We start from the raw sequence: 14559 nt of genomic DNA on the forward strand, positions 1-14559 counted from the left end.
CAGTGCCCTTGTGGTCATGCATTGACAGTGCGCCACGTTTTATTGTCGTGTCCCCGTTTTAATCAATCTCGTGTTGTCCTGTCTCTGCCATCTACTTTACAGGAAATTTTAGCTGAAGACGCTCGAGCAGCTGCTCGTGTTCTTCGTTTTATTACTTTGACAGACTTGTCCAAAGACAGCTAACTCTTTTAATTATTTTATCTGCGTCTTTGTAAGAACTTTCTGGTCATCCACCCCCCCCCCCCTCCCCCCCTGGAGTTTTACCAGATTATATGTGCACTTAGATTTGTGACTGGGCGCTAATGACCTCAGTAATTGAGCGCCCTAACCCCCCCCCAAAAAAAAAAAAAAAAAAAAAAAAAAAAAAAAACGCCATTTTCTGGATGTCCTTGATGTATTTCCGGGTTGAGGTGTGGTATACCCCGATGGCTGTAGGGGTTATAGACGATCTGCACAAATGCAAGATGCAGTGAACTACACTCCATGCCAAACGGATGCAGTGCATTCACGGCTCAGCTGCCTTCATTCTCGCACTGACGAGTTGTTCTTATTCAGCAGTGACTCCTTGAGCAGTCTTCAGGCTATAAACCAGTGCTAGCCTTCAAACCCTTTGGTTTTGACTATTCAGGATCTCCTGTGTAATCTCCACCACATTGGATGATTGGTCTTCTTTGTATGGACTCCTGGTCACGTTGTGATCCAAGGGAATTAAAGTGCTGACCATTTGGCCAAGTTGACTATCGAGATGCCAACTTAGGAGATGGGGGTACCGGAACTGGACCTTTGGTCCACTGTATGCTGACAATTGCTCGAGGCTTGGAATGTGGATTGGTGTGCACTGGTTTCTCTGAATAAACTGCGAACAATAAAGGAGATGACGATCGTGTGGTAATCTTCCGTTCATGCTTCTCACAGGGAGTCTAGTGTTCACTGTCTGCTTCGCATTGCCCAAACTTGGTGGACCCAATGCCACATCCTCCAGCATGAGGATTCATCACCATTGGCAGAATGATGCATGTTTCACAGTGACAGACATCCTACTGGGCTGCCCAAATGTGGCCACCTTACGGAGAAACTTTAAACTTGCTGACAAAGCCAAAGAGGCTGATTTTGTTTTATTTTTTACCCGTGAAAATCGTTTTTACTCCTCCTGTGATGTAGGGCACATCAGCCTTGTCGGCCACTAGAGGGATTGGGCAGGGTACCATGGTGTCTCCTCCGACCCAATGGGTTGCTCGATGGTCCAGCTTGGTTCCTGCTCTTCCCACCTCTTTAATATTTCTTATCCTTTCACATCTGTTGTTGGGGAGCATACTAGTTATTGTTGTTCTCTGTCCTGAGATTTTATCTTATTTGTGTAGCTAGTTGTGTTGTGGTAGTGGAGAGTGTGGAAGCACTGTTCAGATGCAGAATGTGTAACTCTGGTTGCGTAATGATGGCGTCCGGCTGCTTTGTGAATGGGACAGCTCTCCCACCTTCATCCGTTTACCCCTCTGTCACTTGCACTTGTTTCTCTCCCTTGGTTTTTTGGATTCTCTGATACAGTTGAGTCTACTGGGCTTTGTCTTTTGTGACTTCCCACTCTGGGGACTGTTCCTGGCTTGACACACAAAGGATTAAGGGAACTGACCTCATAGTTTTAACCCCATCAATAACTCTGTCCAGCTATTCATTTTCTGCTGCTGTTCATATTACCCTGTATTTATTTTACCAGAAATTCTTATCTTCTTTCCATTATACTTCACTGACTAATTCTCAGAATGAGCCTTTGCAATGTCCATTTCATATTTTACAGGTTTGCTACCATGCTCAACTCCTGACATTCTGTGCTCAGACTCGTGGAATATTACTCTTTCATTGGTTATGCTATCTTTTTCTCATTGTCACCTCCCCTTTGGCATTCCCTCCCAGAGAGGAGAATGGGAGGCTAATCCAGAATCTTTAGCCAAAGGAGAGATGATCATGACACTTTCTCACTTACAGACCATTTGTCCTATGGATACACCTTGTGTGTCATTGCTGCATTGGTTTCCATTGCCTTCTACATCCTTATGTCATTGGTCATTGCTGATTCTTCTGTCTTTTAGAGGAAGTTTGCCACCCTAAGGGCAATAGAGTGTTCTGGACCTCTCTGCATTCCTCCAACCTCTTTGATAAGACTGTTGGCAGAACGAGAGTGATTTACGTGGGAAGTCTTCACCAACCATTGCTGATGATATTGATTCAAAATTTAAGCAGTGTCTAGGTTTGAACACGAGACCCCGGTACATTTTGATTACTAGTCAAAGATGTGACCACTAGACCACAGGTCTATGGGTAAGTTACTCATTGGAAATCTGTTCGTGGAATTTTGTAGGTATGATTCTGGATGTTACCTAGGCAGAAATAAAAAGTTTGACATTTGGCAAGCACTCACTGTTTACTCACTTGTGAGTAAAATTAAAACATATGGTGTCAAACTTTATCTGTGATGGCTGTGGTTATGTTAAAATAAAGAGGAGGGGAGAGGGGAAGAATACCAAGGAAGAAATGGACACTTAGCTAAATTCTTGAAGATGGGGAGACTTCTGTGAGATCACAAACATTCTTTTCCCATGGTTGTGTTAGTTTATATTATTAATTTTCTGTTGAAGTCCCACATTAATGGGATAAAACCAGTATTGACCATGTTGTTTGTTTAAATGTGCCACAAATTGTTTCTTAGGGGTGTAACCTTTTGGTCAAAAATAAAGCTCAGAAATATTTTCAAACTTTTCCTGTGCTGGTGATTAATAACTTCCTAGTGTTTTATCAGAGAAATAAAATCTTCTATCTCTTCTGTTATTTGAAGTGAAGCAAGCTTACATGCTCATTTATTTTTGTCTTTCAGATATTTTAGTAGCAAGATTGGGTCCAGTCACAACAGTGAATTACAGTATGTTCCACTTTAACACATTTTAAATAAATCTGTTGTTAATGTAAGCCACAAATTTAAAAGCAGATCCATTTTCCCATTGTAGTAATTAATTGTAAATATACACTGTGAGGTGACAAAAGCAATGGGATAGCAATTTGCACATATACAGATGACGAGTGTATCGTGTACACAAGTTATAAAGGAGCAGTGCATTGGGAGATCTACCAGGTGTACTGGGGTGATTATGTGAAAACGTTTCTGATGTGATTATGGCCGCACAATGGAAATTAACAGACTTTGAACACTGAACAGTAGTTGGAGTTATACACTCCATTTCGGAAATCATTAGGGAATTTAATATTCAGAGATCAGCATGTCAAGAGTGTGCCAAGAATACCAAATTTCAGACATTATCTTTCAATCAGACAATGGAGTGACTAACTTCCTTCACTTAACGACCGAGAGCAGCGGCATTTGCTTAGAGTTGTTAGTGCTAGCAGACAAGCAACACAGCATGAAAAAAACACAAGAATCAATGTGGAATGTATGACAAACTTATCTGTTAGGACAGTGCAGCAAAATTTTGGTATTGATGGGCTATGGCAGCACACGATCGATGAGAGTGCCTTTGCTAACATCACAGCATCACGTCCAGTGCCTCGTCTGGAGTCATGACCATATCGGTTGGTCCCTAAATGACTGGAAAACCATGGACTAGTCAGGTGAGTCCTGATTTCAGTTGGTAAGAGCTGACCATAGATTTTGAGTGTCGTGCAGACATTATGAAGCCATGGACCCAAGTTCTCAATGAGGTACTGTGGAAGCTGGTGGTGGCTCCATAATGGTGTGGACTATGTTTACATGGAATGGACTGTGTCCTCTGGTATAAATGTACTGACCATTGACTGGAAATGGTTATGTTCATCTACTTGGAGACCATTTACTTTCATGGACTTCATGTCCCAGAACAAAGATGGAATTTTTATGGGTGACAGTGTGCCATTTCGCCGGGCCACAGTTGTTTGCAGTTGGTTTGGAGAATATTCTGGACTGTTTGACTGAACAATTTGGCTACACAGATTGCCTGGCGTCAATGCCATTGAACATTTATGGAAAGTAATTGTGAGGTCAGTTCGTGCACAAAATCCTGCACTGGCAACACTTTCGCAGTTACAGACAGCTGTAGAGGCATCTGTTTCTGCAGGGGCCTCCACCAACGTGTTGCAATCATGACACATAGAGCTGCTACATTATGTTGGGCAAAAGGAGATCTGACGCAATATTAGGAGGTATCCCTCACTTTTGTCACCTCAGTGTATTTAGAGGCTCCAAAAAAAAACTTTCTTAAAATTAATATTAAATACAGATAATAAGCTATAGGACTCCTTTCACATTTTTTGAAATCCATATGTTGATGCCACATAAGTGAGAATAGTTAGTTAAATTGTATCTGCCAAGAAAGTGTGAAACCTGTTGTTGATCAGCCTCTAGATATGGTGTATAACTGGAGTTCGTTTTGGTTTTCTTGGTGCATAACAAGCTAACATGTGAAGCCAGTTCATAAACCAAGGGTGAAAGAACATAGAACTTGGCTACATACATTTACTTAAAGCTTTTGTACTGTGTGCAGTGGTACCAACTATTGGTTGCCTTGATAAAGCCATACACTAAGCTAGTATTTTTTCATATAGCTGTTAAGTTACATAATTTGAGTGAAAATCTCTGGAAGTCAGAACTGAATAATAATAAAAATACAGAATAAAGAATAAAGATGTGATGCTGAAACTGATGAAAGAATCCTTGGCGGTACTGGGAATTGAATCTGGGTTCCCTACGTGGCTGTCAGGCATGCTGACTGCTAAGGTATGGAAGTGGGACAAATCTGGTAGTAGAAATGTACAAAAGTGGAAGTGATGACATCATAGCTTTCAACAGTGTTGGCATTATCCTAGCTTTCAGAACTATTAGATCCTTCCTTTGGGATGGCAAAGGGATAGTTTGAAGATGGGGAGGTCAGTCACACCCGAGATGAGAAGAGCATGTCTGTTATGAGGAAGAGGTAGCAAATATCACAGAAAAGATATTTATTTATTGGGTTCCATTGGACCATGAGAGGTAAGGCTACTTGGTCATTGTCAGTACACAGTTTACAGAATGCTGACTAGAAAATTTATGAACAAAAGAGTTAATAAAACACAAAAAAATTGAGAGGGGGCATACAAATGAACAACGTATAAGAGAGAAAATTTCTCAGCTACTGCATGTACAGAGCAAACCTTCACCTTGGATTTGAATACTTGGTGTTTCTTACTCTATTTTTTTTTTTCCTGCTCTGCTGAAAGCCTATTGAAAATGAAACATGCTGAATAGTGCACATCTTTCTGTACAGTGCTTAAGAAAGTGTTACCCTAGTGCATATCATTTTAATGTCTAGTGTTCACTGAGTGAATGTTAAAGTTTCTTCTGAATGAGCCAGTATTGTCAACAACAAATCCACTGATGGAATATATGAAAAGGGACGACTGAGTTTGAATTCCCGAGGCACCTGATCTATGGCATACACGAAGTTCATAAAATGACACCACAGATCAGCTGACAGCCCTTTTCTGGGGTAAAAATAGTCTTGGTGAGTGTACAGAGTTGCTTCAAGATATACCACCATACGAGATACTAGAGGGAAAGTAAGCAAAGTAATCAAGCCCTTCATGTTTTAATGTCGGTAACTGTGGAGGTCATGCTCATAATTCTTCTTCAGTTTCTACATGGGATACTTCATGTACTCTCAGTCTTCGGAATTTAAAATGGCTGATTTTACCAATTCTATGATAACCTTGGTACAGTAAAATTTCTGAAAAATTGAATGGATTGAGTTTTGTTGCAATTAAGTTTTAATGTGTTCTCTGTTAGCCATGTGCTGATGTTTTTAACTACCCTATAACTACAGAAAACATAGTCATTAACTGTATTGAGAAGATTGCTGGAAAACAGACCAGATGCGAGGTAATAGGGGAATATAGTTAAATAAAGATAAGTAGCAGCCAAATAATAAAAGCAGGGAAAAAGATTACCGTACAAAGAAGTAAAAAGTTCACATAATAATGGAGAAATGCAACCAAAGTGGGAGCATCACTAAACAACTCTTTGGAAATGAAAAAATACTGAAGATTTAAAAAAAGGTCACCAAATGATAAAATAAGATTTACAGTTCCTGTACACAGTGTTTGCAGAAAGAATGTACAGAAAATAATAAAATTGAAAACACTGTAGATACTAATTGCACTGTTAATGCTGAAAAGCAAATAAGACTGCAAGAAAAGGGGAGAAAATTGCTAAATGTAGAAACACAGTAGCTAAAGAAGAAAAAATGGGTCCATGAAAGAGGCAGCACTGTCACAGAACAACTTGGCAACTTAGTTCACTCTTCAGGTGGGTCCCTCTCATCATGAGGTCTGAATGACCTGCTCTTCCTCTTTAACCTTTCCCAAAATATCACTTTTCCCTCCCAGTGAAGCAAAAAAATAATTTTGAAAGCTAAATTTTGCATCCTGAGAGTGAGTACTGGCAGACGTATCTGTTCGTATTTATTCACTCTCTAGTCAACAAGGACAATGAAACGGAGAATAGGTCTTATACTATCCAAATACCTGTTGTCCAGTGGATTACTGAAGCTATACCACTTCTGGTGTTGAGCTACAGTTTCTGTAAATGCACTGTCAACTTGAATCCTTTTTTCTTGTTGGACCACATTGGATCAGCAACTGGGAATTAAAGCAGTGCCAGTGATAGAAAATGGAGAGAAGTCTAATAGCAGTTACAAGCATTTAATCATAATAATGGATACAATAGCTGTCCTCAAACATTAACCTTATGACAGTGAAATTATGTGACTTGGATATGAAGAATATTTCATCAGTTGGGCGATTTCATCTCAAATCATACAGGTCAAGAATGAATGTGGCACATCACTATTTCAAAATTTGCTGAAAAGAAATTATGTTGAAGTTACACATGACACCTCTCCAAAACTACAATATTTTGATTTTCAGAGGATTTGTTAAAACACCACAGACCTCTCTAAATGAGAGTATTTGTGAAAATGTCGTAATGAAAGGGAAAACTGAAAAATTGTAATAAATAACCCAAAAGTGATAAGAGATCTGAATTTATTTACAATAAATACTTTGAAACTTCCTGGCAGACTAAAACTGTGTGCCCGACCGAGACTTGAACTCGGGACCTTTGCCTTTCGCGGGCAAGTGCTCTACCATCTGAGCTACCGAAGCACGACTCACACCTGGTACTCACAGCTTTACTTCTGCCAGTATCTCGTCTCTTACCTTCCAAACTTTACAGAAGCTCTCCTGCGAACCTAGCAGAACTAGCACTCCTGAAAGAAAAGAGCCACAGCCTGGGGGATGTTTCTGGAAACATCCCCCAGGCTGTGGCTAAGCCATGTCTCCGCAATATCCTTTCTTTCAGGAGTGCTAGTTCTGCTAGGTTCACAGGAGAGCTTCTGTAAAGTTTGGAAGGTAGGAGACGAGATACTGGCAAAAGTAAAGCTGTGAGTACCAGGCGTGAGTCGTGCTTCGGCAGCTCAGATGGTAGAGCACTTGCCCGCGAAAGGCAGCAAAGGTCCCGAGTTCGAGTCTCGGTCGGGCACACAGTTTTAATCTGCCAGGAAGTTTCATATCGGCGCACACTCTGCTGCAGAGTGAAAATCTCTATGAGACATGGTTAATACATACATACACACTTCTTAGCTTGCCTCCTCTTTATTTTTTTTTAAAAATGAACTATGATAATTTTTAACTTTTTGCAAATGAAACTATAAATAGTCACAGTATATTAACTGTCTTGGGAAATGACAAAGTGGAAGGACTACTGACTGTCAGCTAGGACATTAATGCATGAAATTCTTAAACTGTCAAAATATATGTACACAAAGATAAAAGAATCCCAAATTTTTTGCTTATTTAGAAACTATTTTCTCCAAAACCTCCATCCTGAATGTTCTAAAAATTTCATGGTACGTTAGTAGCTCATTGTACGTAGGGAATGTACAATCAGAGTGGGCAATACTTGTCAGTACAAAATGTGATAAATTTTTGAGCCCTACTCTCAATGTCAAAAAAATCATGGACACTTAAATATTTAATTGATTGCTGATTTTAAATAAATGTCATGTAATATTAGTATTTATGAATCAGAAAATTACTTTACAACATTATGAGTGAGTGGGGAACAATTCATAATTTTGTTTGAAAGCATTTTATAACAAAAATGAGACAGAGAATATTTATACTCCTTTTTCTTCGTATGATTGTTATTCACAAAGTTTTGTTGTCTTCTGTCATGATTTCACTTCTTCACAACTTTCCATGAATTAAAATTGCCTACAGTGTAACAATCAACACTGCACTGTTGAAAAGAGTTCGTTAGTTTTTGTAGTCTGCTTCTCAAAAAGAATGGCTCTGAGCACTATGCGACTTAACTTCTGAGGTCATCAGTCGCCTAGAACTTAGAACTAATTAAACCTAAGTAACCTAAGGACAGCACACACATCCATGCCCGAGGCAGGATTGGAACCTGCGACCGTAGCAGTCGCTCGGCTCCAGACTGTAGCGCCTAGAACCGCACGGCCACTCCGGCCGGCCAGTCTGCTCCTCATTGAACTTGTATAGCTGAGCTGCATTTGCCCACGGACAAGGATGCTCCTCATTGAACTTGTATAGCTGAGCTGCATTTGCCCACGGACAAGGATGCTCCAACAAGAACAGTACTTGGGAAATGGGAACTGCACACAGATCTTTTGATGATGACCATTTGAAAGCATTAACAGGACCATGACATGTCATAAAGGAGATGGTTATATCGTGCAACTCATGAGAGACACTTATTATCTGTCCCACCAATCACTGATTGTCATATACACAAGAAATGAAGTGAGTCAGTACAAAGTCTTCCAACGTATGCTGTGGTCTCTGCATTTCACACACAGTAACAGGCTGCATTTTGTGGAGAACCATTCTTGCAATGTATGTGCCACTCCTGGATGCAACCCAGTAGTGACTTGATTGAATTCCTACCACAGGCTTCATAGCAGACCACTCTTCTCTCTTTTTTAAATGGAATTCCCTTAATGTACTTTCATTAAGGATTAAGATTTTCATGTGTGTTACTAATGTTGATATGATGAGTACAAATCCAATAACATCTCTTATAGCACCAACAGCTTTATACTGGCGATTAAATCATGTTGCAAAATGTTTACAGAGACTTCCTACCCATCACATGCACTTTTTCTGTGATGTGTTTCTGAAAATATCCATTTTTTGTCTTGATTCCTGTACTACAGTGTTGAGCAAGCTCATGAAGCTGAAAGTGGTTTTTAAAATGAGGTGCTGCACTATCTTTCACATAGACATGTATAGGAAACACTTGGCCTCCAGATGCTGTGTCACCAATAATCATGCTGACAGTGTAGTATGCAGGTGCACTTTCATGAATGAGATCATCACTGACAGTAACAAAACAGTATGATGTTCCAAGGAAGTGAGCAACGTATGTGAATATTGATGCCTGTGATGTGTGCCATTGGTAACTGAGTTTCATTCTGCAAAGTAACAGATCAGTTGTCAGTTGAAATGAAGAACTAATGTGTCAGTATTCTGGGATGTGGCTGATTTTACTTTTGCTATGGCCTGTCTTTGAATCCTCCGGATATGAGGTGAGCTATTCCTTTCATGACCCAATGCCTAATATCTGTAACAAACTTCTCTGGCTCTACAGTCTTCTTCACCAACTCTCCTCCCTCCCACAATGCATAGGTTATGTCTCTGTCAGTGTCCTGAAGGTGTAATGCTTCAACAGTCATCACTTGAGCACCAGGACACATTGCATACTCCTGCAACCAACATTTATCTTGCCACTCTTGATGTATACACAAAATCATCAGGTCCATTTTTGTGTGTTTCTCCTGTGACACTGCTTATGGTGAAACAAGCAAGTTTCAAATTAATACAGTAAATAAATGTGCATACTTCATTCAATGGCTGGCATTTTATCTATTTTGGTCCTAAGGAAAGGAATTTTGTCAGACCAGTTTTTAAATTCAGGTTCTCCTTTTTCAATAGGAGATATGCTTCTCTTAATGATCTTGTCATCCTTCTCTTATTGATCTTGTCATATATCTTTTTACCTTTTTAACTTTTTCGCCATTTTCACTAACAGAGAAAACATCAGCCTGGTTAGGACTTTGCCTACTGCAATCTTTGTCATCACTTGGGTAGTATTCCAGAGCAGCAGCAAGCGTATCATCTTGCAGTGGATGCCCACAGTAAGAATCTGGGCATGCCCAAATACCATTTTCATTCTTTATTTGATGAGCTTTTGAAATCAAATAATGTGAGGAAGTGGGTATGTATTTCTGTATCTGCTGCTAAGAGTAGCAGGTATCAGTCTCAGGTAGCTGTACCTTCTCAGTATAGGTGGCTGCTGAGATACCGCTATTTAAGTTTTGTGCGCATATCACTATCTTCAGGTTCTGCACAAAGCACATGTACATTGTACACTTCACAAGATTTGAAGATGTTGCTTGTGTAAAACTTGTTTAAATTTCTTCCACATTTATTTTTACGTACTGTTTTCTTCTTGTGCTTCTTACCTTTCCTGGACGTTTAAGGGGCTGCAGCAGAAATGCTAGCATACAGTACATCAGCAGCATCACACCCAAGTATATAAACATCTGCACTGTATTCTTGAGTTTTATATGTGGGTAATGGTGATCATTCAGGTGGGTTGTCAGTAAATTTCTTCTGGTAGTGAGTTTAGCAATTCCTGGACAATGTATGTGGTGCTAATACCATTACCTGAAGACCAAGAAATTTCTGCAATATCTGTAACAGATTTTTGACAACTGTGAAGTGTTTTTTACTTTTCTTAAACACCACCTTTTTGTGTCTTTTTTCATAGTCCACAAACCTCACCCTTTCACAACTGTATTTCCTCACTGACATTGTATCTAACAAACAGTTCAAACCAAAAACACAAAAATCAGTGCAGAATGGTTTATGTGCAAGTTATCACTTGTTATAAACAGATGAGTGCTGGAAACAGTGATGCCAAGATGCATATTTTACACTAGAAATTAAGTGATGAGAAATATGCAGAATGTTAAAAATTTTTTTATCACTTCACACACAAAAATATTGCCCACTGTGTTTGCACTGACTACTAACACATCAACACATTAGTTCTCAAAAGTTTTCGGATGGGGGTTTTTGAGTAAATAATTTGTGAAAACTCATAAAAATACATTTTTTAGATTTTTACTAATAAATATTTACGTAATACGGATAACTGGAGCAGAGAACGTACTGTTTATAATTACATCATTAGTATCTGGTAATATGATACCAGTTAGTGCTCTCTGACTTTCCAGATTAGGGTGGTGGTGGGGGGATGGGGGGGGGGGGAGGGGGGAATTAAGTGGAAAAATTAACTTAAACTTCGAATGTTTGTCTTAAATTTGTAAGTTAAAAGAAGCCCATAAATGTGCGGGTCTCAAACAAAATTTCAAGACCCTAAGAGGGAGCTTTAATGCAAAACATCTGCCAGATCTCCTGTACTTTTGGTTTATTAGTTATATTTTTTTTGTTCTCTACTGTTTTAAGAGTTATTTACAAAATATAAATTTTTCAAAGGGCCGTATCATTTACAAAAACTAAGACAAAATGAAAATACTATATTTCTTAACACCTATGATATAGAGGTCTAATGTATATTTTTTCCAAAGAAATTCATGATCAGGAGTTGACATGACCTGTATGATTTGAGATCAAATCACCCAGTTATGTCACATTTTATCATTTTGTTTCATTCTAAAGGTTTCATTCATCTTTATTTACATGTTTAGATTTGATAACTTGCATGGGTGTTAAAAATTAAGTAGGGTGCCCATAATTAAAGTTCCAGTTTGAAAACACTGTAAAAAGAGAACCACTGCTCAGAATGATGTCAAATTTGGATATCATATTATTGACACAGAATGAAATGCCATGGAACAAAAAAAGTTTAAAAAAATTTTGCTAATAAAGTGTCTTAATACAAGTGGAGTTGGCTACAAATGACAGATGAATCACAATGCAATAACTATGGTTTGAGCTGCACATTACACCAACCATACTGTTCATTGTGCACGACTGCTAAAGTTCGGCAGTCAACAGTTTTGGACTGTTAGTCAGGTAAGCCCATCCACCACGGCAAGCTCATACCACACAGGATGGAAAAAGTCAGTTTTTAATTGTTCTGTGTCCAAAAACTAATTACCTTGGGGTCAAAAACTGCATAAAAAGCAAAATGACATTGTTTATAATTGTCATGGGACTGGCGCAAGACGTACTCAGTATGTTGTCTGCCATTTTCTGCCACAAGTGGAAATCTAGAAATGACATGTTCCACAACAGATCGGAGTTTATTAGAGGTCACATTCAGAATGTCTTGCTTAATTCAGCTATATTCTTAATTGAGGCACACAACACATCTTTCAGATAACCCACAACCAGAATTCACACGGATTAAGATCAAGTGATCTGGATGGCCAGGCTGTAGAGAAATACTGCTGATAAATCTAGCGTATCTGTAATGCCTCTGCAGCAGCCCCTTCACTGGCTGTGCAGTCTGTGGATGAATGCCATCTTGCATAAAAATTTCCTAACCACTCATACACATTGTTGAAGGTTTAGAATGGCATTGATATACAGAAGACTCTCATAGTGTTTACCAGTGATGGTACATGTAACAGGACCTGCAGGACTCATCTACTTGCAAAAATACAGCCCAATGATAACAGATGCTGTCAACCCTTACCACATAGTTACCTTTGCAGAATGAAGTAGTACTGGTGATGTGCATGCATCTTTTACATTGTCCATATTGTACAGTTCTGCATATTGACCTATCTGTGGAGATGTAAATGGGCTTTGTCTGTCCACAGAATGTTTCATGGCCATTCATTGTCCCTTCCATGTCAGCAAGAAATTCTGAGCGAATGTTTGTCTTGCTGGCAGTCGAGCATGAAGCAACTCCTGAAAATGAGTGATTTTCTGTGGATAGCAATACAGGTAATTTCGTAAAATTTTATCTTCGACAGATGCCGCATCAACTGCTTACTTCCGTCTGCCTCATTGCATTTCAAAAGAACCTATTTTTTCGAATTTTGTTATCATTTTCTGCAGACCCTTAGCAGATATCAGACCAACGCATTTTTTCATATCCTTGGGTGCCTGGAGCTTCTGCAGGGCTACTGGTGCATAGTCACTGTTGTTGTAAAAGAGCTTTACCGGCAGGATGCAATCCTTCATGGAGACATTCATATTAGGCATCTCAGACAGAAACTGAGGTACAATGTGCCACACATCTGTTGTTGGTATGCATACCCTGATGCTTACAGGGCCATCTTTTGCTCAAATTTATGTTTTTATTTATTTGTTTATTTTTTCAAATTTGGCATCATTCTGATCAGAGGTTCTCTTTCTACAGCATTTTGGAAGTGGAACTTTAATTATGGGCAACCTGTATATTGATAAATATATATTTATGTGAATCTTTTTTCCATCTGTTCAGGAATGTCATCACTGGTGAACATTATCGATTTGTTAGCATGTGGATGGCTAGGACATCGTATCTTGCAGCCTTCTTCATCATGTTAGTTTTTGTAAGTAGTCTCTTTCATTAAAGTTAAAACAGTGCTCTGTAAATGCCAGTGAAATTATGTTTGATATTGGTAAAGCAGTGTGAAATGCATAACAGCTTCGAGGTTAAATTTCAGTATTCTGTAGTAAATTGTGGCATAATTTTGTCTGTTGTTATGTTACTTGCTAAGATACTTAACTTTGTACTGAGTTTCAGATTTTGTTGCATTAAAAATACATAACTTTGTTGGTTAATAATTGTGGAAATGGCCATTGCAAAAGGCCATTTAAGTCCACTATTTAATATTACTAAAAAAATTTGGTTGAAAACTTATTGGGGTTAGGTAGACATTTAAAAAATTAAAATTACAAGCTTTTGTTCTGTTCTGTGTATTTAGATTATGAGAATAGAGTTCTTCGTGTCTGATCAGATATGTAGCAGAATATAAGAGCGTACATGAAAAACTTTTGTATTATCTAGTGGGCTGTATAAAGAGGAGGTAGATGTACATTAGAACATGCAGATAATCTTCAGAATGGCAAACACTGTGTAAATATGCGCTCTATTCTCAGTAGTTTAGAAAATAAGATAATTAAAAACTCGGAGCATTTGGCAAGTTAACCCTATGGATATGCATATGACTGCTTGCAAGAGGATGGACTTCTTGCATATTCCTTATATGTCCAGTGTACTCTTACACACAACAACATTATCTGAAACAGATTATAAATTTCCTTTTAGTGGAAGTGTACTACTTTAGTGGAAGTATACTACTTTAGTGGTAGCCATTGTTCATTCCTTGAGGCTGGACAAGATTCCTGTCTCCTGGAGTCTAGATCATACATAGATCATGCCAGCAACTGGTGCAGAAGGTTGAGAAGACCAGCCTTACTCAGGGAGTTTCAGTGAAGCTCATAAGCTGCAGCATTGTCCACAGAACTGATCAGGGCCTAATTCTGACCTGATTAGAA

General features: G+C 38.8%; 1 protein-coding gene across 4 annotated transcripts in view; it reads left to right on the top strand.

The window, feature by feature from the left end:
• LOC124616689 (membralin) overlaps window positions 1-14559 on the top strand; it is a 495400-nt gene that overhangs the window by 149286 nt on the left and 331555 nt on the right. For 3 of the 4 annotated variants that reach the window (XM_047145027.1, XM_047145025.1, XM_047145024.1), the window contains exons 8-9: window positions 2870-2914; window positions 13520-13610. In XM_047145027.1, coding sequence (XP_047000983.1) covers window positions 2870-2914; window positions 13520-13610 — 136 coding nt within the window. The remainder of the gene's footprint in view (window positions 1-2869; window positions 2915-13519; window positions 13611-14559) is intronic. The other variant, XM_047145026.1, reaches the window with a different exon arrangement.

The sequence above is a fragment of the Schistocerca americana genome, chromosome 5, assembly GCF_021461395.2.
Source record: "Schistocerca americana isolate TAMUIC-IGC-003095 chromosome 5, iqSchAmer2.1, whole genome shotgun sequence".
NCBI lineage: Eukaryota > Metazoa > Arthropoda > Insecta > Orthoptera > Acrididae > Schistocerca > Schistocerca americana.